General features: G+C 31.3%; 2 protein-coding genes and 2 long non-coding RNA genes across 5 annotated transcripts; 1 reads left to right on the forward strand and 3 right to left on the reverse strand.

Moving 5' to 3' along the window:
* LOC115707431 ((3S,6E)-nerolidol synthase 1) lies at positions 1-4,184 on the reverse strand. Its single transcript, XM_030635393.2, has 7 exons — positions 4,023-4,184; positions 3,598-3,904; positions 3,084-3,483; positions 2,662-2,880; positions 2,389-2,521; positions 733-981; positions 1-606 (listed from the first exon to the last, which is right to left on the reverse strand). The coding sequence occupies exons 1-7, from the start codon at positions 4,080-4,082 to the stop codon at positions 319-321; spliced, it is 1,656 nt and encodes a 551-aa protein (XP_030491253.2). The 5' UTR covers positions 4,083-4,184; the 3' UTR covers positions 1-318.
* Positions 4,185-6,161: 1,977 nt separating this feature from the next.
* LOC115704945 (uncharacterized) lies at positions 6,162-14,742 on the reverse strand. Of its 2 annotated transcripts, none has more exons than XR_009687704.1 (4): positions 14,387-14,742; positions 14,113-14,216; positions 6,544-7,344; positions 6,162-6,376 (listed from the first exon to the last, which is right to left on the reverse strand). It is a non-coding gene; the product is annotated as an uncharacterized LOC115704945 (long non-coding RNA). The 2 variants fall into 2 exon arrangements; XR_009687706.1 differs by having other exon boundaries at positions 6,884-7,344; positions 14,387-14,736.
* A 4,679-nt stretch (positions 14,743-19,421) lies between these two features.
* Positions 19,422-20,202, reverse strand: LOC133037638 ((3S,6E)-nerolidol synthase 1, chloroplastic-like). The gene is made up of 2 exons (XM_061115039.1): positions 19,845-20,202; positions 19,422-19,658 (listed from the first exon to the last, which is right to left on the reverse strand). The coding sequence occupies exons 1-2, from the start codon at positions 19,989-19,991 to the stop codon at positions 19,437-19,439; spliced, it is 369 nt and encodes a 122-aa protein (XP_060971022.1). The 5' UTR covers positions 19,992-20,202; the 3' UTR covers positions 19,422-19,436.
* A 4,592-nt stretch (positions 20,203-24,794) lies between these two features.
* LOC133037666 (uncharacterized) lies at positions 24,795-26,861 on the forward strand. The gene is made up of 2 exons (XR_009687723.1): positions 24,795-24,965; positions 26,171-26,861. It is a non-coding gene; the product is annotated as an uncharacterized LOC133037666 (long non-coding RNA).
* The last annotated feature ends 253 nt before the right edge of the window (positions 26,862-27,114 follow it).

The raw sequence follows: 27,114 nt of genomic DNA on the forward strand, positions 1-27,114 counted from the left end.
AGACTAAATCACTCAAAACCATATCACAGAAACAAATCTAATAACAGTAGCAAAACATAACTCCAACCAAACTGGACCTAAGTCCAAACAAAGTCGCGAGCTTGACAAAAAAAAAAAAAAGAAACTCTAGCTATAAATTTAAGTACGAGAAATTTTAATTTTTTTTTCTTTATTAATAAATCACTATGTCTTTTCAATTCTCATTTATGTTTGAGAATTAAAAGTTATTATCACTCATTCTATCTTATTAATTACGAGACCTCAAAGTACATATTTATTTATTTATTTATATAATCACTATAGTGAGTAGTGAGTGTATTATATTGTTTGATGAGAGAGAAGTGAGTTGATATAATTCTGGAGGCTTGGAAGGCGATGATGATCATCATAGTCATACATCACTGGAACCATCCTAGCAGCATTAAGACAACCCTTTCTGAAGCACATGGGAAAATGTTTTGGCGAGAAACACTCCTTATTGAGGCGTTCCCACTCATTTTTAATCATACGAATCACTTGCTCCCTTGCTTCGCCCATTGAACACTCCTTGTGTCTTTTCATGTAGCACTCAACGTAAGACCCATCATGCCCATTTTGATTCTCATCCTGCAATTATTATTATTATTGGTTGGCCATTATTTGGACTAAAATAGTACTACGTACCTACTTCAATTAATTAATCATTTCATTTTGGCGCTATGTATAATTATAATATACTAAATTATTATGTACCTTGGCACTTCCTAAGTCATCCCAAAGACGAAGAATTGCTGCTGTAGAAGACACAAGGCCTGGAATGTTGTCCAGTAAGTTTACAGCTTCCATGGATATACCTTCACCTAAGAGAAAGAACATATGAACTAGCACCACGTGTACACCAGAACTCACAATCGCGTTCTTCAAATACTCCTCTTCATTTGGCAACTTCCCACAACCAAACCACTCTGCTTCTAACAAGAACGCATTGCACAGTTTTCCCCACTATCAAATCAAAGTAACCAAAAAAATTTAAGTGAGTTTAGTTGGAAGAACGAAAACATAAAGATAGGAATAAAATGGGAATAAGAACGTAATACAATTTAAAATATATAAAAAAAAATTGATAAAAAAATTATTAAATTTTTTCATAGAATGAATGGTTTCTTCCATTTCAAAAAGGAATAATCATTAATTTCACTAAAACGGTCAAAAAAACTATTTTAATACTTTATTATACAACCAAACAAAAAAAAAAAAATGAAATAGAGATAAACATTACTTAATTAAACCACAAGAACTACTTATTAATCAAATACATCCAATCAAAATCAGATTAACTACTTATTAATTAGATCCAATCAAAATCACGTTAATCACGTTAATATATATATAAATATATACCTGGTCCATATTATTAAATGTAATATATAAGCCTAACAAAGAAGCAAAGATAGGATAGGACCTATATAGACATAATATATATATAGGTATAGCTCACAAAATTATGTATTTTGTGTTAAAAAAAAAAGAAGCAAAATTATGTATTTAATTCATTTTGATTCTTTGCTTTTTTACCACCAGAAAACGAAGAATGAGTCACACGTCATAATACTGTATTACTTGTCCAAATGTATTATAGTGTACAAAATACATGTGAAATAATCTTTTGATGTTATCTTATGCAAAACTCCAAGTGACAATGAAACTCCAACCCAGTCCGGCCACTGCACTCCAAACCCACAACCAGCCTCACCCCACTCTAGCTATACCCATCTCTCTCTACATATATATCTGTCAGTGTTACATAATTTTATGTAGGATTAATGATTTTTTTTCATTTTTTTATGGCTTGGTTGTTCCTGAGAAAGTGGCTAGTAAAAGAGGATGATTTTGTGCCATTTATTATATGTGGATCAGATTATTGAAATATATTTTTATAGCTTATATCTAAAATTATTAGTCGAATTTTGATAATAAATTTAGAAAAGTCATTATCACAATTTCCTAGTCAGGAGTATATCTATGGTTCCACAGTAACCATTCTAATAATTTAACTCTAATATAAGACCATTAGAACTGTTGCTGACTAATAGCTAATAGTTTAAACTATTGCACCGTATTCTATACTAAACTAACTGATCAATCTTTTTGCTAATTTATTTATCTTTAAAAAATAAATAAATAAACAGATTAAAAAAATGTGGGTCGGGTTTTATAACCCGGTTCAATTATATCGGGTCGGGTCTGTAAGTATTGTTTCTTTTCCATTCTATTCTATTTCATTACATCCAACCAAATACTCCTTAATTTAATTTAATATAATTTGATTTGTATGTAAATTAATTTAATTTTCATTATAATGTTTATTTGATACCCAAATTAATTGCAAATGATATTGGATCTAATTACCGATTTTCTTAAGGAGTCAATTGGGTTCCATCCATGTTTTCTGTACACCACGTAGCTAATTTTGTTGGTTATATCATCAAGTGCCTTGAAACATATCTTCAAATAGTCGGGGAACTGCTCTTTAATTTCCCAACTGAAAGTCATCCATAAATTTAATTAATTAATTATGGTTTATACATATATATTAATAAAAATAAACACCGTTTCAAAAAATAAATAAATAAATAAATAAAAATAAACAAAATTATTTTTGATATATTAATATATTCATACTTATTAACTGCGTCTGTGAAAAGAGTGAGTTCGTCTAGTGTCCCATAAACATCAAAAATATCATCTATTATGTAGACGAGAGAAATGGGTTTAGTTAGTTCAATCCTCTCTTCAGACAAGCTTGGATCTGGTAGACTTGCCACTGTCCAGAGGTACCATTTTAGGGGTTGGTCTCTAGCAAATTTCAACTCCTCTGCCAAACCAAGCTCTTTCCACCATCTGTATACGTAGCAATGCAATATTATTCATAGATATTGTAATTAAATCTATTGTCAGTAATTAATTCATTCATTAATTAGTAAGAGAATCTATTAGCTAGTATGTATAGAACACTACGTGTAGTGTGTAACTACTCAACTCATCAATTATTAATTATTGTTGAAAATTAAACCTGAAATATAGAAACACAAACAAAAACTTACTTGGAGACAAGGACAATTTCCCTTTGGTGAATAGACTGAACTATTTTGAAGTCCATTGTGACCAGTTTGTTTAAAAGGGTCATCCAGGTCCAGCCTTGGTCTCTGGTAGCAGTGTTGGCTGAGAAACTGTCCAAAAAGTTTGGAGATGTGACCCTGGCCAAGCTTTTATGACAAGGTTGGTCTAACGTTAATTGAATACTTCGAGCTTCACTCGTATGACGATGAAGATTTGCCCATTCTTTTAGGTGTTCGCCACTGAACACTTCAGCTTCCTCTAGTACCTCTTCTCCTTCTATTCTTACTTGTGAGGCTTCAAACAATTCTCTTAGTCCCTCTCTGTCTTCTTCCACTAAAACATTGAAATTTCCCTTTTTGTCCTTCATCAACTCGTTAAACACATCTGTATACATACAAATTATATATAGCAATAATTTATTAATTTAATTTATCAGTTTTTTTTTTTAATTATATAACACACACATACACATATATATATATAGTATAATATATATACCTGGAGAGACATCATAACCTCCTTGTCTCAGTAATCGGAAACGAAGAGAAACCTCATACAGGTGGTCTTGATTAATATTATTAAAATATTGGTTACTAATATGGTCACTGAAAATTATATGTTCCCTTTCAAGGATAGATTTAATCTCATCTTGGACATGATAATCAATGCCGACTCTAAGCACAGCGTTGACCAAGTTCAAAGCTTCTATGGAGCGTTCACGATAATCATCATCAGCCAAAATAATACTGTTCATTACGTTCTTCATCTCTCGTATATTACGTGTATACTCCATGTAAAACGGATCCTGATGATGAAATATACATTATTTAAGGAAAAGAGTTAAATAACTTACATATATATAAATATCAATATTATATGTATGAATAATCGATATATATATATATATAGGTGCAAAACTTAACTGTGAAACTTTGTAATCCATTGCCGTGTTTAGAAGGGACATAAAGAAAGGGAGAAGCCATGAGGATACACGCGAAGTTTAATACAAGTAATAATTAGAGAAAGAGAGAGAGAAGGTATACATATATTCATATGATGGGGTTTCTATTTATACATAATATATACATGTGAAAAGGGTCCAAAGGTAATTATAAATTTAAACAAGGGGCGGGCATCATTGGCCCATTTCTTGCACGATGCGCGGCCTAAATTAGTACATTATATTCTTCAGCAAAAAAAAATTAGTACATTATATTACAATTACATATGCTAATCGTTTTTCTTAATTTTTGTATGAAGTGCAAATATATTGAAAAATCGCTCAAAACAGAGCAGCTAAACAAGTCTAGTTGATTACAAGAGGGGCTAAGCAATCTCTTCCATTTGAAAAATAATTAATGAAAAAAGTGTGTGTTAATATAGGTGGTAATATCCAATTCAATCAAATTGAACTGAATTTATCTAATTTAATTACAAAAAATTAAATATTCAATAAATTGGATTGAGTGTTGAAAGTTAGGTTTTTATTAATTATGAATATTTAAAACATATTTTATGAAATATGTGTATAACAAAATAATAAGTAATATTATAATCTTATTAATTAAGTTAAATTTGAGAAAATAGAGTTATTATTAGAAATATAAATTTAAGTGTAATTTATTAATTACGAAAATTTTATTGAAATATATATGTAAAATGAATGTTATATGTAAAATAAAATATTTTCAAGTTCGATAACAATAGAAACTCAATTGGTTGGCTAGAAACATCACAGCAGTATTTTATATATATATATTTATATTTATATATATGGAAGAGGTTTCAATGTTTACATTTTTATTGTAACCATCATGGTTACATTTTAATTAAGATTAATTATATTTTAAAATTTAATTAAGATTAATTATATTTCAAAATTAAATTAATTATAATTATTAATTAATTTTTTGCAATTTATTACTATATAAGGATTTTTTAGCAATTTATTTTTTATACTTAAATTATTTAAAATTTTATAGCAAAACTTTTTATAATTTAAAATTATACACATATAATTTCATAATTTAAATTTTATTATACTTGTAATCTTAATTTTAAATTATTACACTTAATTATTTAATTTTTTTATTTAAATATTTAAAAAGTAAAAAATTAAATAAGTTGAAGGATTTTTTAGAAAAAAAATGGTTGCACTTGTTATCGATTGATTAGCTTAAGGTCTCATACTTTTTTTTTTTTGAACAAGCTTAAGGTCTCATACTTAGTTCATATAATTGTAACAAAATAATTAAATATCATTTAAAAATAATTAATTATTTGAAAATTTATTAGAAGAAGAGAAATTTAATTTGTGTCAAAAGAAGTTTAATTTTTGTAAAAAAATAAATTTTATTGTAAATATTATAATTAAATGACTTAATTATTAAAATAATTCAAGTAAGGATTTAAATATAAATATTAATTGCTAAAAGAGGTCTTGTTAAATATTTAATTAATTATTTTAAGAAAATAGTTAATTATAATTAAATAATTCTAAAAAAGGAATGTCTATTTAATTAATTATTTTTAGAAAATAATTAATTATAATTAATTAAATCTAAAAAAGAAAAATCTACCTATTAATAACCTGCTATTACAGGTTAAAAAAAAAATGTAACCATATGGTTATAATAAAAATGTAACTATTGAATAGTCACCCTATATATATATGTTTGTGGTAATCAGAATATTTTAGTTAATTTTGAGATTACTGGAATGAGTATATTTAGTTTTGAAGGTTACTAAAAAGTGAAGTAAAGGGTTTTTTTTTTTTTTTTTGTCTTCCATTAAAGCTTTATATTAGTATTTTTTTAGTTAATATATTGAATAAGTGGCATTTTAAAATGTTACTATTTTTTACTTTTTGTGACATTTTCATTAAATAGTGACATTTGGGCAAATGTAAGATATTCCCATGTCACTAAAACCTCAAATGTCAACTGTCAATAAATATTTTATTTTAAAAAGCTATTAAAAACTATAATTAATTATTTTTTTCTTAAATTTATATTTGTATTGTACAAATAATACTACCTATTATAGGACAACTTTGACAAATCAGTAGACAATCCATCAAACAAATATTATTAAAATGAAAATAATAATTCCACAAACGGATATAATCTGTTTTTCAAATTTATATTGTTGTACACATTGGAAAAATACTCAAATAATTTACAAATTCATCATCTGAAGTAATGATTTTCATATAAGTCTTTGAGTACTTCAATATTCTGCATCCTGCAAGAGTGACGACTTTACTATATTGACTTTCCTACAAGAAAAAATAAACATAATCAGTAAAATTTTAGTATATGAACTTATAATAAATGTTCACTAAAACAAATAGTATCCGTTACAAAATATAAATTGAAAATACTTTATCTTAAATTACTTAACAAAGAGAATATTAGAAGATGTGAACAAAGACTATATACATACCAAGATGGAGATGCATTTTAGTCTTTCAAGGAGGGTCTATAGCCAAAGCTTGAAACAATTGAAAAAAATATTTTAAAATGAAAAGTATTGCTATAAAAGAAAAGATATATACAGAATATAAATATATATTATATACACTAATAATAAGGATTCAATAAATTGAAAAGCACTGCTATAAAGAACATATATATAAAAATGTAAATGTATATAAAACAATGTAAACTGCATATCTCTGCAAATCTCTGCACATCCAAATAATTTTATTTTTAAATTTTGGATGCAACATGCAGATAATATAAATAAAACAAAATAAACATGAAAGAAAAGAACATAACTTAACTCGTCCAAACCAGATGAGCTCCTGGTAGAGCTAATGGTGTACCCTTCACTGCATTTCCTTTCTCTTGAACCCTTAATTTCATTTATATTATGATATCTTGAAGTTTAGTTCTACTTGCAAGATTGTTTGCAAGTTGTATGTGTTAATTTGCCGAATTGGTCATCGACTATTGAGTATAACTTGGAGCTTTAATTGCAAGTTTATCAAGGATATAATCATAGTATACCAATGATCATAGTATACAAATGACATAGTATAACGATGATTCATAGTAAGATAAATTAGAGCATAGTATACCAATAGTCATGACATTAGTAATAACAAATATATTTGTACCTATTAGAGAAATTATAATATTTATTCTATTAAGTATATAGCAGCGTAAAATAAGTTAGAACCTATGAGATAACTTGCATTGTACTCGTACCCTTCATCCAACTTAAAATTTCCTGCATCTTAACCTGAAAAAAAAAAAGAAAAGAAAGAAAGAAGAAGACAAGTAGGTGTATGAATCAATTATCAAACCTTAAAATGTTGTGTTTATGACCTGATCTTTTTCCATATATATAACCAGTATAACTATGTTTGCATCTTTTTCATCAATGAATCATTATACAGCGCTACCACTCCATATCCATATATCATATTGACTTAAAAATCGTTACATATATTAGCTCTTCATGCCAATCCTCTCTCTCTCTCTCTCTCTCTATATATATATATTTATCTATATATATATACAAAACAAAATCTTACAAAAAGAGACTACAACTTTATCTAACTCCAAAATCTTGTGGAATACTGCATCAAAATTTTACTAAAACTCAATCTACAAAGCCATACATAGACGAGCAACTGTAGGAATTTTGCTTGGTGAAATTCCAAGTTTAACCTACACCAACTCAATGTTCACGGTTAAAACGACAAGGACAAAATTGTCCTTTCAAATCAATTAATATCAATTCACACGACAACCAAGAATTGGTCGTTTTCACTTGCACGACAAAGGAACTTGTCGTTCTCACCAACACGACAGATCGTTTGATTCTCAAAACGATCTGTCGTTCCTTTTTGAATAAAACTCGAGAGTTCAGAGCTAACCCTAGCTCATTTCTCTCCTCGAACCTTCGAGAGTTTCAAACTCTCTCTCTCTTTCTCTCTGCCTTCTCTCTGGTTCTCAAACCCTAGAACCAGAGATCTCCCTCGATCTCTTGATCGATCTAACCCAGAAAATCACCCCAAACATAACACACACACATATTCACAAAGATTAGCCAAAACACAGTAGTTTAGAGTAAGAAATCAAACACCAGAAATATAGAGGTTCGCCCTAAATTAGGGGTACGTCCTCTGATGAGCTCGCCTTGAAGATCGACCTCAGATCTTGCACTATGTGAAGGAATATTACAACAGGTGAGAAATCCAGTCACAGATCGACTGGTATTTCTAAAGTATTCTCTCTTTTGTTTTTCTGTGTTTATTTCTCTCTTATTTTTCTGATTTCTCACACTAACTTTCTTTGTTTCTTTTGCATGAACTTGAAAACAACATCTGGAGCTGAACAATCTCTCAGATCTGGTAACCTAGGGCTTTTTGCTTCTGGTATATCTTTCCTCTCTTCTCTTCTGTTCCTTTTATAGTTGTAGTTCTAGGGTTGATCACAGAACTAGGAGTTAGTTACAACTTCGGTTGTAACTAACAACTAGTTCTTGATCCACTAGAGGCGAAGCCACCTAGGATCTGATTTCTGTTGTATTCTGTTTGCTTTTATTTGTAATTTTCACTTCATCTGTAAAACTGTAATAATAAAGGTTACAGTGAGGTCTAATTTTAACAATTTCCACCTTAGATCTCATCTGTAATCTTTATTATCATAGTTCTTCGTCCTCAAGGGTCTTAGCTCATAGTGGTAGTGGTCATCCACCACTACCAACCCCTAACAAGTCCAAGCAGTGCTTGAACTTGGTTAAGGGTAGCACCTTAGTACCGATATCAGAAGGATTCTCTTCAGTGGGAACTTTCTCTATCTGTACAACCTTCTGTGTCACTTTATCTCGTATAAAGTGATACTTTATTTCCACATGTTTGGTTCTGTCATGAAAGACAGGATTCTTACACAAGTGGATACAACTCTGGCTGTCTGAATAGATTGTAGGTTCTTCATCTAGGAGTTTAAGTTCATCTAGTAGTCCTTTAAGCCAAATGGCTTCTTTAATAGCCTCTGTAACAGCTATATACTCAGATTCTGTTGTAGATAATGCTACAACAGGCTGCAGTTGTACTTTCCAGCTGATACAATTCCCCCATAGTGTAAAGAAATAGGCAGAGGTGGATTTTCTACTATCTCTGTCACCTGCATAGTCTGCATCACTGTACCCAGTGATCATTCTGTTGTTGTCCCTTCTTTTGTAGTTTAATCCCACTTCTGTAGATCCTAGTAAGTATCTTAGTAACCATTTCATAGCCTCCCAGTGTTGTTTACCTGGGTTAGCCATGTACTTACTTAGTACACTAATGGCATAGGCTAAGTCAGGTCTGGTGCTTACCATTAGGTACATCACTGATCCCACTGCACTAGAATAAGGCACTTCACTCATAGATTCTTTCTCTGCTATAGTTTTAGGACATTGCTCCTTGCTTAGGTAGTATTGATTAGTCATAGGTTGCTTAGTTTGCTTTGCATTAGTCATAGAGAAATTCTCTAAGACTTTCTTAATGTAGTTTTTCTGATGTAGCCTTAGTGTCCCATGTTCCCTGTCCCTAGAGATGTTAATGCCTAGGATCTTAGCAGCCTTGCCTAAGTCCTTCATCTCAAACTCTTCCCTTAGCCAACCTTTCATTAGGTCAATCCTGGTCCTTTCCTTGCTCACAATGAGCATGTCATCTACATACAGCAGTAAGTAGATGACTTCATCAATCTTAGTGCCTTTGTAGTATAGACAGGTGTCATAATAGCTCCTAGAAAACCCTTTCTTGATCATGAACTCATCAAACCTTTTGTTCCATTGTCTTGGTGACTGTTTAAGTCCATACAGGGACTTAATCAGTTTGCAAACCAAGTCTTCTTTACCTTTTTCCTCATATCCTTTAGGTTGTTGCATGTAGATTTCTTCCTCAAGTTCCCCATGTAGAAATGCAGTAGTTACATCCATTTGATCAACTTCTAGGTCAAATTGAGTAGCTATGGTAAGTATAATTCTGATGGTTTTATACTTAGCCACAGGTGAGAATATCTCATTAAAGTCTATCCCTTCTTTCTGTGTAAATCCCTTAGCCACTAGTCTTGCCTTAAACTTCTTAGGATCTGTCTCAGTGAGTCCTTCTTTGTGTTTGAAAAGCCACTTGCATGACACTATGCTCTTTCCTTTAGGTTTCTTCACTAGTATCCAGGTTCTGTTCTTTCTCAGAGATTCCATCTCTGTGTCCATTGCCTTGGACCATTTCTTGGCATCTTTATCAGTCATAGCTTCTTCATAAGACTTAGGTTCTGTCATTTCCACTCCCATAGCACAAAAGAATGCATAGGCTAGCACTTCTTCCCAAGCTGTGAAGCTGAATCTCTGTGTAGGTCTAGGAACCCTTCTAGTTCTATCTCTGGTCAGTTGGTAGTCTTGGATTTCCTCATTTTCTTGTCCTTCTTCAGTAATAGGTTCCACCTGAATGTTGTCATCCTGAACTTGGTCATTTCCTACCAAGTTTTCATCTCCCTGAGTATTTTCCACCTGTTCTGGTTCCACCTGAACAGTATTAGGTTGAGTGTTCCTTGTTTGCATGTCCACAGATGTGCCTGCAGGGTTAGTGTCTAAAATAGGACTAGATATTGCATTATTATTAGTAATACAAGGGAATAAATCTTCCTTAAAAACAACATCCCTACTGTTTATGGTTTTAAAACCTTGTTTCTCTCTTACCCATAATCTGTAGCCTTTAGTACCTTCAGGATAGCCTAGGAACACACATTTTAGAGCTCTAGGCTCTAACTTACCAACACTCTGATGTGCATAGGCTGCACATCCAAATACTCTTAAGTTTGAGAGATCAGGAGGCTTACCTGACCAGATCTCCTCTGGTGTCTTGAATTCAATGGCACTGGATGGACTTCTGTTCACCAGGTAGGCTGCTGTTAACACAGCTTCTCCCCAAAATCCTTTAGTAAGCCCAGATTGCAATAATAGGCATCTGACCTTGTTCATCAAGGTCCTATTCATTCTCTCAGCTACCCCATTCTGTTGAGGAGTAATTCTCACAGTTCTGTGCCTTTGAATTCCAACAGAGCCACAATACCTGTTAAATTCATCACTGCAAAACTCTAAGCCATTGTCAGTCCTTAGGGTTTTAACCCTTTGATTAGTTAAATTTTCCATTAGGGTTTTCCATTGTATGAATTTAGATAAAGCCTCATTTTTATGTTTAAGTAAAAATACCCAAACTTTTCTAGAATGGTCATCAACAATAGACATAAAATACACATTTCCACCATGTGTTGGAGTTTTCTCTGGTCCCCAAAGATCAGAGTGAACATACTCCAATATGTGCTTAGTTTTGTGAATACCAGTTTTAAACTTTAACCTATGATGCTTACCTAGGACACAGGATTCACAGAAATCCACTTTACTTACTCTGTCCTTACCCAGCAGCCTTTGATCACTCATGATCTGTAGGCCTTTCTCACTGATATGCCCCAGCCTTCTGTGCCATAGGATAGCTTTTAGGTCTTCTGGATTGCTGGTGACTGCATTGTTGCAGTGAGTCACTGGTTCTCCATCTAAGTAGTATAACCCTTCATGTTTGTGGCCTTTGATTATTGTCATAGCACCCTTACTTAGCTTCATTGAACCTGCTTCAATTTTGCTAACAATACCCATGTCATCTAGAACACTTATAGAAATCAAATTTCTAGCAAGATTAGGGACATACCTTACACCAGTTAGGGTTCTGACAATCCCATCAAACATTTTAAAACTTACATTACCTGAACCTTCTATATTGCATGTGTTGTTATTTCCCAGAATTACTTTGCCACCATTAGAATTTCTGTAGTCAGTTAGGATTTCCCTAGAATTTGTCATGTGAAAAGTACACCCAGAATCCAAAATCCAGTCATCTTTAAAAGATGTAGATGCAACATAGACTTCACCACTATCATAGCCATCTGAGTAGTTTGCTTCTTGTTGCTTGTCATTTTGCTGTCTGTTTTGATCTGATCTTTCTGGAAACCTTCCACCTTTCTTGTTCTTGTATTTGTTGTTGTAGAAATAGCAGTCTTTCTTATAGTGTCCAGGTTTTCCACAATAGAAACACCCTGTAGAATCACCAGAATCTCTTGATGGTGATCTACTCTTCCCTTTGTTTGAGTTTCTATGATGATGTGCACTATTACTTCTACCCCTGTTCTGGTAGGATTTCTTGTGAGATGGCCTTCCCCTACTTAGGTTCATTTCACCATGTCCAGAATTGGATTTTTCACTCTTCATCTCTAAGTCTTTAGATTTTAGGGCTGAGATGACTTCATCAAGTGTGATTGAAGTCCTTCCATACTTGATTGCTGTCTTTACCTCTCTGTATGAATCAGGCAATGAATTCAAAATGATTATTGCCTGATTTTCATCACTTAGAGCTTCATTCTCTCCTGAATTAGCCAATTCAATGTGCATTCTGAGAAACTCATCAAGATTCTGATCTAGGGTTTTAGTGTGGCTCATCTTAAACCCAAAGATCCTTTCTTTTAGGTAGATCTTGTTAGTTAGGGATTTTTGTTGAAACTGCTCTTCAAGTTTCTTCCAAATTTTAGCTGGTGTTTCTTCTTTATCAACCAATCTGATAATGGCATCAGAAAGGTTGAAAATTATGATTCCAGTGGCTGTTTCCAACAGTTCTTCTTGTTGAATCTTTGAAGTGTTTTCTGGCCATTCAATAGGGTCTTCAAGAACCCTAAGTAGTTTCTGTTGAGCCAGCAGGGATCTGATCTTTCTCCTCCAGATCCTGTAGTCACCAGATCCATCAAAACGATCAATGTCAACTTTGATATTGCTCATGTTAGAAAAATCAAAATTAAATTGAGTTGAGTTTAGAAAGATTTGTTTATTATCAGTTTGTGGAATTTCCACAGATTTTCCACTGTCCACAACTTCTTGTTGTGTTTCTTCTTCTTCTCCCAGTCTTGATCACTTTCTTGAATCTTTCTTGAGTTGATTTAAGCTTGAACCAAAGCTCTGATACCACTGTAGGAATTTTGCTTGGTGAAATTCCAAGTTTAACCTACACCAACTCAATGTTCACGGTTAAAACGACAAGGACAAAATTGTCCTTTCAAATCAATTAATATCAATTCACACGACAACCAAGAATTGGTCGTTTTCACTTGCACGACAAAGGAACTTGTCGTTCTCACCAACACGACAGATCGTTTGATTCTCAAAACGATCTGTCGTTCTTCTTTGAATAAAACTCGAGAGTTCAGAGCTAACCCTAGCTCATTTCTCTCCTCGAACCTTCGAGAGTTTCAAACTCTCTCTCTCTTTCTCTCTGCCTTCTCTCTGGTTCTCAAACCCTAGAACCAGAGATCTCCCTCGATCTCTTGATCGATCTAACCCAGAAAATCACCCCAAACATAACACACACACATATTCACAAAGATTAGCCAAAACACAGTAGTTTAGAGTAAGAAATCAAACACCAGAAATATAGAGGTTCGCCCTAAATTAGGGGTACGTCCTCTGATGAGCTCGCCTTGAAGATCGACCTCAGATCTTGCACTATGTGAAGGAATATTACAACAGGTGAGAAATCCAGTCACAGATCGACTGGTATTTCTAAAGTATTCTCTCTTTTGTTTTTCTGTGTTTATTTCTCTCTTATTTTTCTGATTTCTCACACTAACTTTCTTTGTTTCTTTTGCATGAACTTGAAAACAACATCTGGAGCTGAACAATCTCTCAGATCTGGTAACCTAGGGCTTTTTGCTTCTGGTATATATTTCCTCTCTTCTCTTCTGTTCCTTTTATAGTTGTAGTTCTAGGGTTGATCACAGAACTAGGAGTTAGTTACAACTTCGGTTGTAACTAACAACTAGTTCTTGATCCACTAGAGGCGAAGCCACCTAGGATCTGATTTCTGTTGTATTCTGTTTGCTTTTATTTGTAATTTTCACTTCATCTGTAAAACTGTAATAATAAAGGTTACAGTGAGGTCTAATTTTAACAGCAACTAAGATAATAAATTCATTAAACCTTAAACTTATCAATGTTGTTCTTGTAACCTGTCAATTGCTCAAATACGCCAAGTAGTGCACCAATTTCATTTTCTTCTCATTGTTTCTTACGTTTCTCGCATTCTACACATCATCATAGGACTCAAATAAGTATCAAAACAGATAAGAACATTGCATTCACTCATAAATACATACATCTATATGAAACTGAAAATAAAAATAAAAAAGTTTAGCTATCATTTCGTAAGTTTCAGCCAAAAAAAAAACGAAGAAGAAGAAGAAATCGTAGGTACCTGTAAAGAGATCAAAATACCAAATTTCTGGGATCCACTTTAGAGTCGAAGAAATAGGGTTTAGAATTGGTGGGCTTGGGGTCGGAGCTACTCCATGCTGGGGGGCGTTGGACCTCCTTAAACTTCTCCCCTACCCCTGTTATAGCTTGAGTCATCTTCATCAGATAAGGTTTTCTATATGTGCGATGAAACGACATTGTTGAGGAGTAAAAAGGTCGGCGGTGAAGCTAGGATTGCAGAGCCAGTGAGGTTAAGAAAGATCAAATTTCAAAATTGAAAATTGGGAATTAGGGTTTGAAAATTGGAGTTCGCTAAAAAAACTGTAAAGGAAAAGGGAATTTTAAAAGTTTATGTACTCGAATGTCAATTATTGGGTGATTCTACAATGCACCCCGTTAAAAGGATGTACTGATACACTTTTAATTTGTTTCGGCATTTAGAAAAAAGAAATTTGGCTAATTTTTTTTCATATTCATGTAAGTTATAGCTATTTAAGATATCCTATAAATTTTTGAAAAATTTGGAATAATTTACAATATAGAAAACAATGTTCAAACAGTCCATTTTACACGCGTGCAACACACTGTTTGAACATAGTTTTCGGTATGTTAAACTTTTCTAAATTTTTTAAAATTTTGCAAGATGTCTTAAATAACTATAAAAAATTTGACTAAAAAATTATTTCGGATGCTAAAACAAATAGGGATGCATCAATATATCCATTTTAAAAGGTGCATTGTAGAATTTAGTGACATTTGCATAAATTAATAATTTTAATATTTAGTATCATTTTCGTAAATGTCACTGTTTATATATTTTAGTAACATTTTTAAATAACATTAAATAAATATTTAAAATAAACTAGTGACCCTTTTCCAAAAAAAAATAAAATAAAATAAACTAGTTGTTATAAATATTAATAATTATGTGGATGTCCAAATTTTTTATTTATTACCATGAATTGTAATCAACATTCCTCTTTTCCTTAATTTCCTTTTTTCTTAGTTTCTTAATATCTCACTCTTGTATTTGTATAAATAGGGGTTCACCCCATTGGAATAAACAACTCAGAAATTCTCCTTCACTTTCTCTTTCTCTCTACATCTTCTTCTTCTTTATTCTCATCTACTTTATATTATATTATATTATTTTATAACACGTTATCAGCACGAGTCTCTGCCCAAGCTTCAAGCATGAGTCTCTTCCTAAGACCCAATGTAAGTATTTTGTTAAAATTCTTGAATTGTTTCAAAGTCACGATACACTAAATATATATTTATATATATACTTATCTGACTGAAACAATTTCAAGAATCCTTTGTTTTCTTTTTTCTTTTTATCTATATATATATCTATATATTATATATGTATGTATATGTTTTTATATATTTATTATTGATTCATATATATACATATTATGTACTTATTATTCATAATATTTACAATATATGTTTGCCTATGATATGATAAAGAAAATCTATATAAATTATACATATATCCTGAAGATTATGTATCATCGATAAAATATTGCATATATCTTAAAGATTATGCATCATCGATAAAATATTGCATATATCCTGAAGATTATGCATCCTCGATAAAATATTGCATATATCCTGATGATTATGCGTCCTCAATAAAATCTTGCATATATCCTGAAGATTATGCAAACGTAATATCCATTATATAGTTGATGGATATATAATGAAAGAGATGAATACATATTTATATATATGTTCTTGTATTCTTTGAGGACAATGAAAAGTAATTTAATATCGGGGATAATTGCGGCAAAAGTCCCCAAAAACTTGAGGTTGATGCCGATTAGTCCTCAACCTCAAAAATTGGCGGTGAAAATACCTAAGGTCCCAATTTTTGTTTGTCCGTTCATACCCAATTTAACAGCACTGTTAAATGCTGACAAAAAAACCACGTGTTGAGAGTTCATTAGTACACATATAATTATAATTAAAAATTATAAAACATATAATTATTTAAAATAAAAAATTATTTTAATAAAAAATCTGATTTAATAAAAAATCTGATTCGTTAAATAAAGCAAAAACAAAAAATTCTAAATCTTTCTCTCTCTCCCTCACCGTCTCTTCTCCTTCTTCTACCATATTATTTTTGCAGAGGCACTTAAAATCAATAAAAAAAATCAATCTAGTTATTAAACTGATTGAATAAAAATTAATAAACTTAAAAATAATTTTTTTCTTCAATCACTTCTGAATCAGTTTATTTTTTTTCTTCTCCTCCTCAGATCTGGTATCTATTCACTTGAAACGGGCCTACTCCGACGTCAAACTCCCTCAGATCTGGTCGAGAGAGTCGTCGAACGCCCAAGCCGATGAACGACCCCCTCACACTTTGAAACCTCCTGAAGGCAGGACCTCGAGCCTCGATCCGCTTCTCTCTCCTGGATCTTGACGTTTATGGGCCTAGATCTGATTGTTTCCCTCTCTCTCTCTCACGAAGTTCTCTCCTTCGCATCTCTGCTCAAGCTTTGATGAACATGGTGATGGGTTGTTTCTTTTTTTGAAGGCACAGAGAGAGAGCGGCAGAGAGAGTTTCACATGGTGATGGATTTTTTTTCCATAATGTATTTGTTGGAGAAGAAGACAGCTATGATAAAGCTTTTGTTCATGATATTTTGTTTTGATTTTTAGATGTATGCTGGTATAGCAGAAGTAGCTACTGCTAAGGCTCGGATGTTTGTAAACAAGCCTGGTGGAAGTATGTAGTTTCATGTCCAAGTTGCATAATTACTTCTTAAAACAAAATTTTGTAGTATGAAAAAAATGAAATATAAGTAACATAGTAATTTGAATGTTCATTTTAGATTTAAATTTAGGGTTAGATGCACAAAATAGATCCCCTGATAATATATATAATAAAATAAAATAAATTTATAATTTTAAAATATATTTTTTAGTTTTTTATTTTATTTTAAATTTTTTTAATTAAAATTATTATTTGGACCAATAAAAAATTGACACGTGGCACTTTATTTGAATTTAACGGATCCGTTAGAAAAAGGACCAACGGACAAACAAAAATTGGGACCTTAGGTATTTTCACCGCCAATTTTTGAGGTTGAGGACTAATCGGCATCAACCTCAAGTTTTTAGGGACTTTTACCGCAATGATATAGATTTTGACAAACATTTCCAGAAGTAAATGTTTTATATTTGTCAAAAAAAAAATGATTGTATTTATGTGAATACAACTAAAGAATCATTAAAAATGATTATTATTGATGCAATTTTATAGTGGGTTTTGAATATCTAAAAAGAATATTAAGAAAATTGCATTGAAACATCAAAGTATAAGAATAACAGTGAGCATGACTAATGTTATTTAAATACATGAGACATGTATTTATTGTTCATCATTCCCTGCAGAGAATGATACGAATTGAAGTCAACTACTTTTAAAGATTGTTTGTATTAGTCATGTTATTATACACTGTTATTACTTGCAATGTTGAAAATTATTGCATGTGACATATATTAAAGATCAAATTTTGCATACATCTTGGAGATTATGCAAAAATTGTATTCATATATTCTTTGAAATATTGTTAAAGAAATTGTTGAGTAATTTCTTTTTATATATGAACAAGTAATAAATTTTTAAGAAATTTATAATAATGTTCTACTTGTTCAATGTCATTCCCCGAAGTGAATGTAATGATTTTAAATAATCAATGGCATTGTTTGCTACTCAAATATTTTCAGAAGAAATTGGAAACAACCAAAAGATGAGATACCACACACAATCAAAGTGCATGAAATCTATATATCATGTGTGGAATTGAATAATAGTGGTCGCGTACCTGTAGTACGGACACAGTTATAATCAAGATAAAAGTATACTTGATTATTTAATAGAATGTGAATTGTACAAACTTATTGTACATTTAGAATATTTAAATATCATTACCTAAAGAGAATGAATAGGCATGAAATTCTATTTCAAAGAATATAGATTTCACATATATTGGTAATGCCATAAGCAAATTAATATATACATATTTTATTATTTCTTGAAATCAATAGTTTCAAACTATTGCTGGTACATGATATGTAAATATATAGTTACTATATAATTCAGTTTGCATATTCCCAAAAGTGGATATATAATTTGCTAATATTTGTTAGTGATCCAATATAATCAAAGTGATAAAGAATTACAAAATGATTAGTTGAAAAGCTTCCTGAAGAAGTCTTACATACAATTGCTACTTTGAGTAGTAAAATGTCTTTATATGTACCTAGATGTGTAACTTTTATCTAGTTATGAAAGTGATAATAAATAACTTATTATATGTACTTGTTGTACATTTAAATATATAATATATCAAGTCATGATAATTAGACTGATGAATAGTCTAAATAAATTAGACGACTTGTTAAAAAGATACCAGGAAAAATGAATGATATGTTATGGTTATATCTATTTGACCATTACAATAACATGATGAAGTTGTCATGTATCTTTTAAATTATACACATCATTGAATTGATGATAGTGGATTCCCAAGAAATGCGTATATGTTTTGGAGAATAATATAATTATATTATTCGTGTATATAAAAATGAAACTTGTAATGATTATGTTGTAATGAATTTACATTACATTTTGAAAGTTTCATTGAAATACAAATTATAGTGAACCTGAAGTTCATGAATTGAATTATTTTGACATGATCAATCATATGCAATAAATTGTCAAAGAATTTGATTAAATTTTGTTGAAAAACTAGAAAATTCTTCTCATTGTTAATTTATAAGGCTCAAAAGAAGAATGTGCATATATTTGCACATAGAAAATATTTAAATTATATTTTTTAACAATCTTGAGCTATTGTTAGATTTTTATTGCATAGTTTCTTATCGATGTGATAAGATTATATAATCATGCATTTACAAAATGTGTAAATTTATGTATTTCTAATTATACACGTATGACTCATTCTTAGAAATGAATTAAGTTCATAAGGATTGAACTTAAAACTGAAGTTTACTGAACCTGAAGTTCAATGTCATATAGTATATATGAGTTTAAACAAATATTGATTTATTGTGATATATTGATCATGTTCGAATTCTCTAAAAAACTTATAAGCAGACTGGCTTTGTATAATTTTATCAATCTCTTCCTCGAAGATATAGTCAATTCCTAGCCGTTGAATAGCATCAATCATCTTTAGACCTTCATCAAATGGGTCTGCTTTTCTTAAAACGTCCCTGTATTTATCTAAATCCTGCAATATTTAATTTGTAAATCAATTTCATCAGAAAATTATTAATTAATATATACATCGCAGCAAACTGGAAATATATAAATATATAGATATATATATCTATATTGTTATTAGAGAAAGGTTTATACTTCTGTAAGGATACTAACAAAGTATTATGATCATCGTGGCTACTATTAATATTGATACCTTTTGTGGTGTGAGATCACCGTTACTCCTGATATGATATTTGGAGTTCTCGTCAAAATTTCTAATTATGTTTTGAGAACTCGAAAGTGATGAGGAGGGTTTAAAGGGACGAAAAGATGCGTAAGAAGACATTATTGACAACGCCATTGATATGATGTGAGAGAGAATGATGATCAGTATCTAATGGCACAGATTGAATATACAAATCAAAAAATATATCTGTTATGCGAAGTCTCCCTTTGATCTCACTCAAATACTCATGATCAGCTCACATGGACATTAGCCGATTGGCCATAGAACACTAGGTTCGATTAGTTACAGTAAAAGAAATCAGTATTGTATCATATGAGTGTGTGTTATTACAGCATATAATTACAGCATATAATGCAGTAGGCAATTAGGTACTAATATAGATCTTAGGACTAGCTAGGAGTTAATTGACATAACTAATTTACCGAACTGCACCTAACTTTAACTAATACGTGTACATTAGGGAACTAACAGTATTACAAATCTTCACCTAGGAACCTAATGTACAAGAATGAAAAACACTCAAAACAAAGACTTACAAAAAAAAAAAGTAGATCACAGAAATAGTATGCTAAGCTGTGATTTGTAGTAAGTCTAAACAATAAATAAATTTGCTATTGGAAGAGGCTTGGTGAGCATATCAGAGGGGTTTTCATGTGTTGAAATTTTCTGGAACTTGACTTTCCTTTAGCTATTGCGTCCCGAATGAAATGATACACCTCACATCTATGTGTTTGGTCTTCTCCTGAAATACCTGATTTTTGCTGAGATGGAGTGCACTCTAGCTATCATAGTGGATGACAACAGTCCTTTGGTCAGCACCAAGTTCTCTGGTGATTCCCTTGAGCTAGAGTGCTTCTTTAACAACCTCACACTACAACATTCAGGAGCAATAGCGGCGGGCCCCTCGGCCGCTATTGCTCCACAATGTGGCCGCTAAAGGGCAATAGCGGCGGACCTCGGCCGCTATTGGTCCGCCGCTATTGCTTGGCCGCTATTAATAGTATTAGCGGCCAAAAACTGGTTCCGCCGCTAATACTGTTAATAGCGGCGGGACCCCGCCGCTATTGCCCTGTGTCAGTTTCGTGTTTCAAATTTACTAAATTTGCTAAATTTACTTCTCAAATTTTAGCAAACTTAACAACAAATTAATTTAATATCAATAAAATCTAACATAAAATAAACAAATACAAACAAATACAAATTACTTATTACTAAAATTAATTAAAAAACATACAAATAACAACAATACAATATACAATATTGTTACAATATATAAATTATATATACATTAACATATAATATATATTTTCTTCAAAAAAAAAACCCAATACTATATATTTTATATACACAAATATATAAATAAAAAAAATAATATATACAAAATATACAATACACAAATATATACAATATTATATTACAATATACAAAATATACAATATACAATAATAAAAATAATATAATAGTGTATATACACAAATATATACACTATTATATTACAAAAAAAATATATACAAAATATATAATATATGTATATAATATATATAATGTATACAAAAATAATATATACAAAAATAATGTATATAATATATACAAAAACTATATTATATATACACAAATATATAATATAGTTTTTATACTTTACATAATAATACAATACAATATATATACTACACTACGATATACATATATATATAAACTGTTATATACAAATATATATATATATAATATACCCAGATTATATATATAATATACTTTACAAAATATATAATCTATATACTACACTACAATATATGTACAGTTTTTATAAAGTATATATACACATAAAAAAATCAAAACTTATATATATACCCAATTATATATACACAAACACAGATAAACATATATTTATATATAAATATAACCAATTTTATATACAAAAATATATATATACACAGATTTTTCTATATAAAAACCTACATTTATAAAAACCTACACAGATTATAAAAACCTACATTTTTCTATATACACAGATTTTTCTATATAAAAACCTACACAGATTATTTAAAACTTAAATATACATTATATAAACCAATCTAAAACCTAAAACAATATAATAACAAATCTAAAATAATAAAAAAAATACAATACTTACCTAAAATAACCGGTGGTGCGTCGGGGTGGTGGTACGTCGGGGTGGTGGTGCGTCGGGGTGGTGGTGCGTCGGAGATGGAGGCGGTGGAAATTTCAGAAAGGGAGAAGGGGAAAGGAGGAGGCGGTTTGGGATTTTTTGAGAGAAAATGGAAAAATGGGGATGAGGGGTCTGATGGGGTATATATAGTGTTATTAGCGGCGGGGCAATAGCGGCGGACCCCGCCGCTAATAACATTTAATTAATTTTTTTATTTTTTTTTAAAATAAAATACTATTAGCGGCGGGGTCCGCCGCTAATACCCCGCCGCTAATAGTTTGAATCAATATGGGCGGGATTTTTCCCGCCCACCTATTAGCGGCGGGGTATTAGCGGCGGACCCCGCCGCTAATAGTAATAGCGGCGGGCATTAGCGGCGGACAGCCCGCCGCTATTAATATTTAAAAAAAAAAAAAAACTCAGCCCACCAATAGCGGCGGGGGAGGGCCTCCGCCGCTAATACCCCCATTATTAGCGGCGGAGGAGCTCCGCCGCTAATATCCCCGCCGCTAATGAGGGGATTTCTTGTAGTGTCAGTCCAGGCAATATATTGTGCCTCTGTTGTTGAAAGAGTTACTACAGTTTGTAGATTTGCCTTCTAACTAAGTGTGCTGTTGTACATTCTAAACACAAAACGTGATGTGACATTCTTGAGTCTAAATCTCCAGAATAATCTGAGTCCACAAACCCTTCTATCTGAGTGTTAGTTGTGTTTGGACCATAGATTAGGCCTGTATATATTGTACCACTTAAATACCTCAATAACCACTTCACAACATTCCAATGCTCTGTGCCTAGATTTCCCATTTACCTGCTGACAACACTTACTGCATGGCTGAGATATGTTCTGGAGCATACCATAAGATACATTATGCTACCTACCACATTAGAATATGGTATAGTTTCCATGTACCTGGTATCTTCATCTGTGCAGGGAGATTGGGAGCTATTGAGTCTGAATTGCTAGCCAAGAGCTGTGCTTATTGGTTTGCAGTCAAGGAAATTGAATTTCTTGAGGATCTTGGCAATGTAGCTATGCTGAGATAGCTTTAGATATCTTTGTTCTCTATTCCTGTTGATCTCAATTCCTAGAATTAATTTTCTTGGCAGCCCCCAAGTCTTTCATGTCAAATTCTCTACTTAATAGCTTATTGATCTTGTTTATTTCTCCCTTATCCTTGCTTGCTATTAGCATATCATCAACATATAGCAGCAGATAAGCCAATCCTTTGGCCTTTCTCACATAAACACAACTATCATAGGCACTCCTTTTGAACTCTATTTTGGTTACAAAATCATCAAACCTCCCGTATCATTGTCTAGGTGATTGCTTTAGGCCATAGAGGGATCTCTTTAAAAGAAAAACATTCCTTTCCTTTCTCCTCATACCCTTTTGGTTGCCTCATAGAGATCTTCTCTTTTAAATCTCCATGCAAAAAGGCTATTTTAACATCTAGTTGCTCAAGTTCTAGATCATGGTAGGCTACCAAACTGAGAAGCAGTCTAATAGAAATGTGCTTCACAACAGGGGAGAATATCTCATGGTAGGCAATACCTTCCCTCTGTGTGAAGCCCTTTGCCACTAGTTTGGCTTTGAATCTTGCTAGTTCAATTCTCGGAATCTTGCTTGTTCATATTATCCATTTTACGTGATTTAATATATCATGAACGAAACGAAAAAAATTAAGTGCATCATTAATATTAGTTTTGTGGTATATTCATATTGTTGTAAGATATATCATTTTTATGTGATATAGTATATATTGGGTGAAATAAAAAAAGGTAAAATATTAGTTTAAGTTTGAAACATAGATATATTAGATTGGGGTATGTTGTTTCCATGTTTAAAATTGTACATAGCAAGTAGAGAATGTGTGTGAGTGAGATCATTGACATAGCATATTTGGGAAACATATGAATTGCACTCAATAAAGAAGTATCAACCCAATCAATTCTCTATGGATAATACTGCTTGCATCGCTCAACTAAAAGGATGGTTCATTGAAGGAGATAGAGTTAGAACACATTTCACGAAATTCTTCTTTATACGGTTCAAGAAAATACATATTGGTGTTCAACATATTCAATCAAGTGTCAATCTTACAAACTTATTCACAAAGTTATTACCAACATCAACATTTGAGAAGAAGACAGATAAGATCGAAATTCGTCGATTAGAAGATCTCCACAAATGCTTAAATGAGGGGGAGTTAGTTTATACTATACTCTTTTTCCTTTGATCAAGTTTTCAGCAAGATTTTTAATAAGGCAGTTATTATGGACATCCAAGGGGGAGTGTTATAAATATTAATAATTATGTGGATGTCCAAATCTTTTATTTATTACCATGAATTGTAATCAACATTCATCTTTTCCTTAATTTCCCTTTTTCTTAGTTTCTTAATATCTCACTCTTGTATTTGTATAAATAGGGGTTCACCCCATTGGAATAAACAACTCAGAAATTCTCCTTCACTTTCTCTTTCTCTCTACATCTTCTTCTTCTTTCTTCTCATCTACTTTATATTATATTATATTATTTTATAACACTAGTGACATTTTTAGTCAAATGTCACTAAAATATATTACTAATGACATTTTTTTAAAAAAATGTTACTAAATGAAAGGTTATTTATTCTTATTAAATAATATATTTTACCAAATGTCACTAATAAAAGTGTCCCTAAACCTATATTTTGTTGTAGTATACTGTTGAATAATAGGTTTAATTAAGATTGATTTGTAGATAAACACAAAATTAAAGGTAGAATTTTCTCTTTCTTATTTCTCTTTCTCTCTTTCAGCTCACCTAAAACTAAAGGAAACCCCAACTACAGACCAGATTTTTCAGAGTTAATTAATTCCTCCCTACCTAGTTATCAAACTAAGAAGTAGTGTTCTTGATTCAAAGGAAACTTAAGGTAATTCTTAGTTCATCTCTTTCTTTAAATTTTTCAAGTAAAAGTTTGGTTTTAAGCTTCACTTTGTGGTTTGTGGGTTTGTAAAAATTAAGGGAAGTTGAATATTATTTTTTTAAGTTTGTGCTTAGTTTTTGGCAATTGTGGCTGTTGTAGCTTGAGTTGGGTGAGTTTGAGTTTGTTAACATAAAACTCACTCAACAATGGAGAATTTTGATTCTTGGTTTAATTTTGAAATTTTGATTCTTGAGTTGTCATATATGTTTAGAACTTGTAGTAGGATTGTTCTGAAAAGTTTAGTAGGTTTTAATCAAGTTTGGAGTAGATTTGATGTGTTAAAACTCAGGTTTTGAACTTTAGAAAACAGTTAACCAAAACCGTTTCCCTAGTTATTCAGTTATCCGTTTGGGGGATCCGGTTAACAGTTTGGAGTATTTTTTGTGTGCCTATATTTTTATATTTTCTTAACCTTTAGGGTATTACCACACTATTTATCGATAGGAGAACTTTCAATTTTACGTTTTAGGTTTTAGAATGAATTAAATTGAGTTCTTTACCTGTTATTACTGACATAGGGCGTCAAATCGTCGTGCGTTTTCCATAAGGTTGGCCAACACACCTAAATGTAGACGAGGTAATAAGAAAAATATAATTATACCACTTAGCATGTCAAAATGTGATACGGTAATTATTGTTTTTAAGAGAGTGTTATTACTCTATTTTGAAACTAATGTTAGGTTTCTTATATATCGGTTGTCCTATTACATAACGATATTGACATTGCTTGTCTCATTAGGCAACAAAATTAGAAAGATTGTCTCATTAGGCAACGATATTCGAAAGGTTGTCTCATTATGCAATAGAGAATATAGTTACTTTATTAAGTAATAGCCACCACTACAAAAGGCTTATTTTGGTCGGTCCTCAAATTGGTTTTTTTTCGAGGACTGATGCTAATAAAGTTATGTAATTATTTAAAATTGTCGCTTATAATTGGGTATTTCTTGATACACAATTTTTACTACAAGCGTACAATATTGTTATAACAAAGTTTTAATTCTAAAAAAGTTGTCGAACCCACAGGGATTGATTATTAAATTTTCACTATGTTGACCAAGATTTTTAGCAACTATTAATTAGTGTTGTTTATAGTAATTAATGGAAGTTAAAGAAGAGAATTTTTTTTATTGATGAGTGTTTTCTTACAGAGTATTCCCAAGTGTCCCCCCTTCTATACAACATGGAGGTATTGATAAGCTCATAATGGTTGTAAAAAGGCCACCGTTATTGTGTTTGTATGAGTCATGCTTTGTACAATTTTCCGAATTCAATCATAGGACATGATCGCTTACTTTTTATGATGTACATAGACTTTCTATAGGCATTTGATGAGACTAGACTTGTCTCTTGCTTCTGATTTAATAGCTCGTAATGTAGCTGTCAAATGATGTATAGGGCATCGTGCAATTAGAGAATTATGAGTTTAAACCATTGAGCACGTATCTTTTTCAAAGTAATGTGTAGGATATTCTTATGAAGAATTAAATGTGTGTACAGTGACTTAACCTCAAACAGTGCGCCATGCTCCGCCTATGCCTCCATCTCTTCTCCGAGTCTAGTTCACTCACAAAGAGGAAGAAGCAAAACCATCTATCATCTAGGTGGACCCTCCCAAAAATGACTAATAGTTCCCAATTCTTGCAAATTAACAGTCTCCAGAAGTAGTTTAATATGGCACGTCTTGTAGTGTAGGTCTCATTGCCACTTGGAAAATTATCATCCGATCCAATCTAAAATCCAATCCAATTAATTACTAATTGAATTGGATTGACTTTTTAATTGAATATTCAATTACACACCTAAATTTCAATATTAATTTAAATTAAGTATTACCTTTTATTTAAGTTTATTACTTCATAAACATACTATCGTTTACAATTGTAATGTCGTCAAAATTAAGTTTTAAATAATTAACACAACAATATTCCTAAGTAATAAAATAAAACAAAACAACATGAAAATAAATACACAAAACAACTAAATGTTACAAATTCAACACACAAAAAAAATCTTATAAAAATATAATAAATATATATTATATTTTTTAATATTTTTTATTTTATAAATAATTTTTTAAATGTAATTAAATTGG

The sequence above is a fragment of the Cannabis sativa genome, chromosome 1, assembly GCF_029168945.1.
Source record: "Cannabis sativa cultivar Pink pepper isolate KNU-18-1 chromosome 1, ASM2916894v1, whole genome shotgun sequence".
Taxonomy (NCBI): domain Eukaryota; kingdom Viridiplantae; phylum Streptophyta; class Magnoliopsida; order Rosales; family Cannabaceae; genus Cannabis; species Cannabis sativa.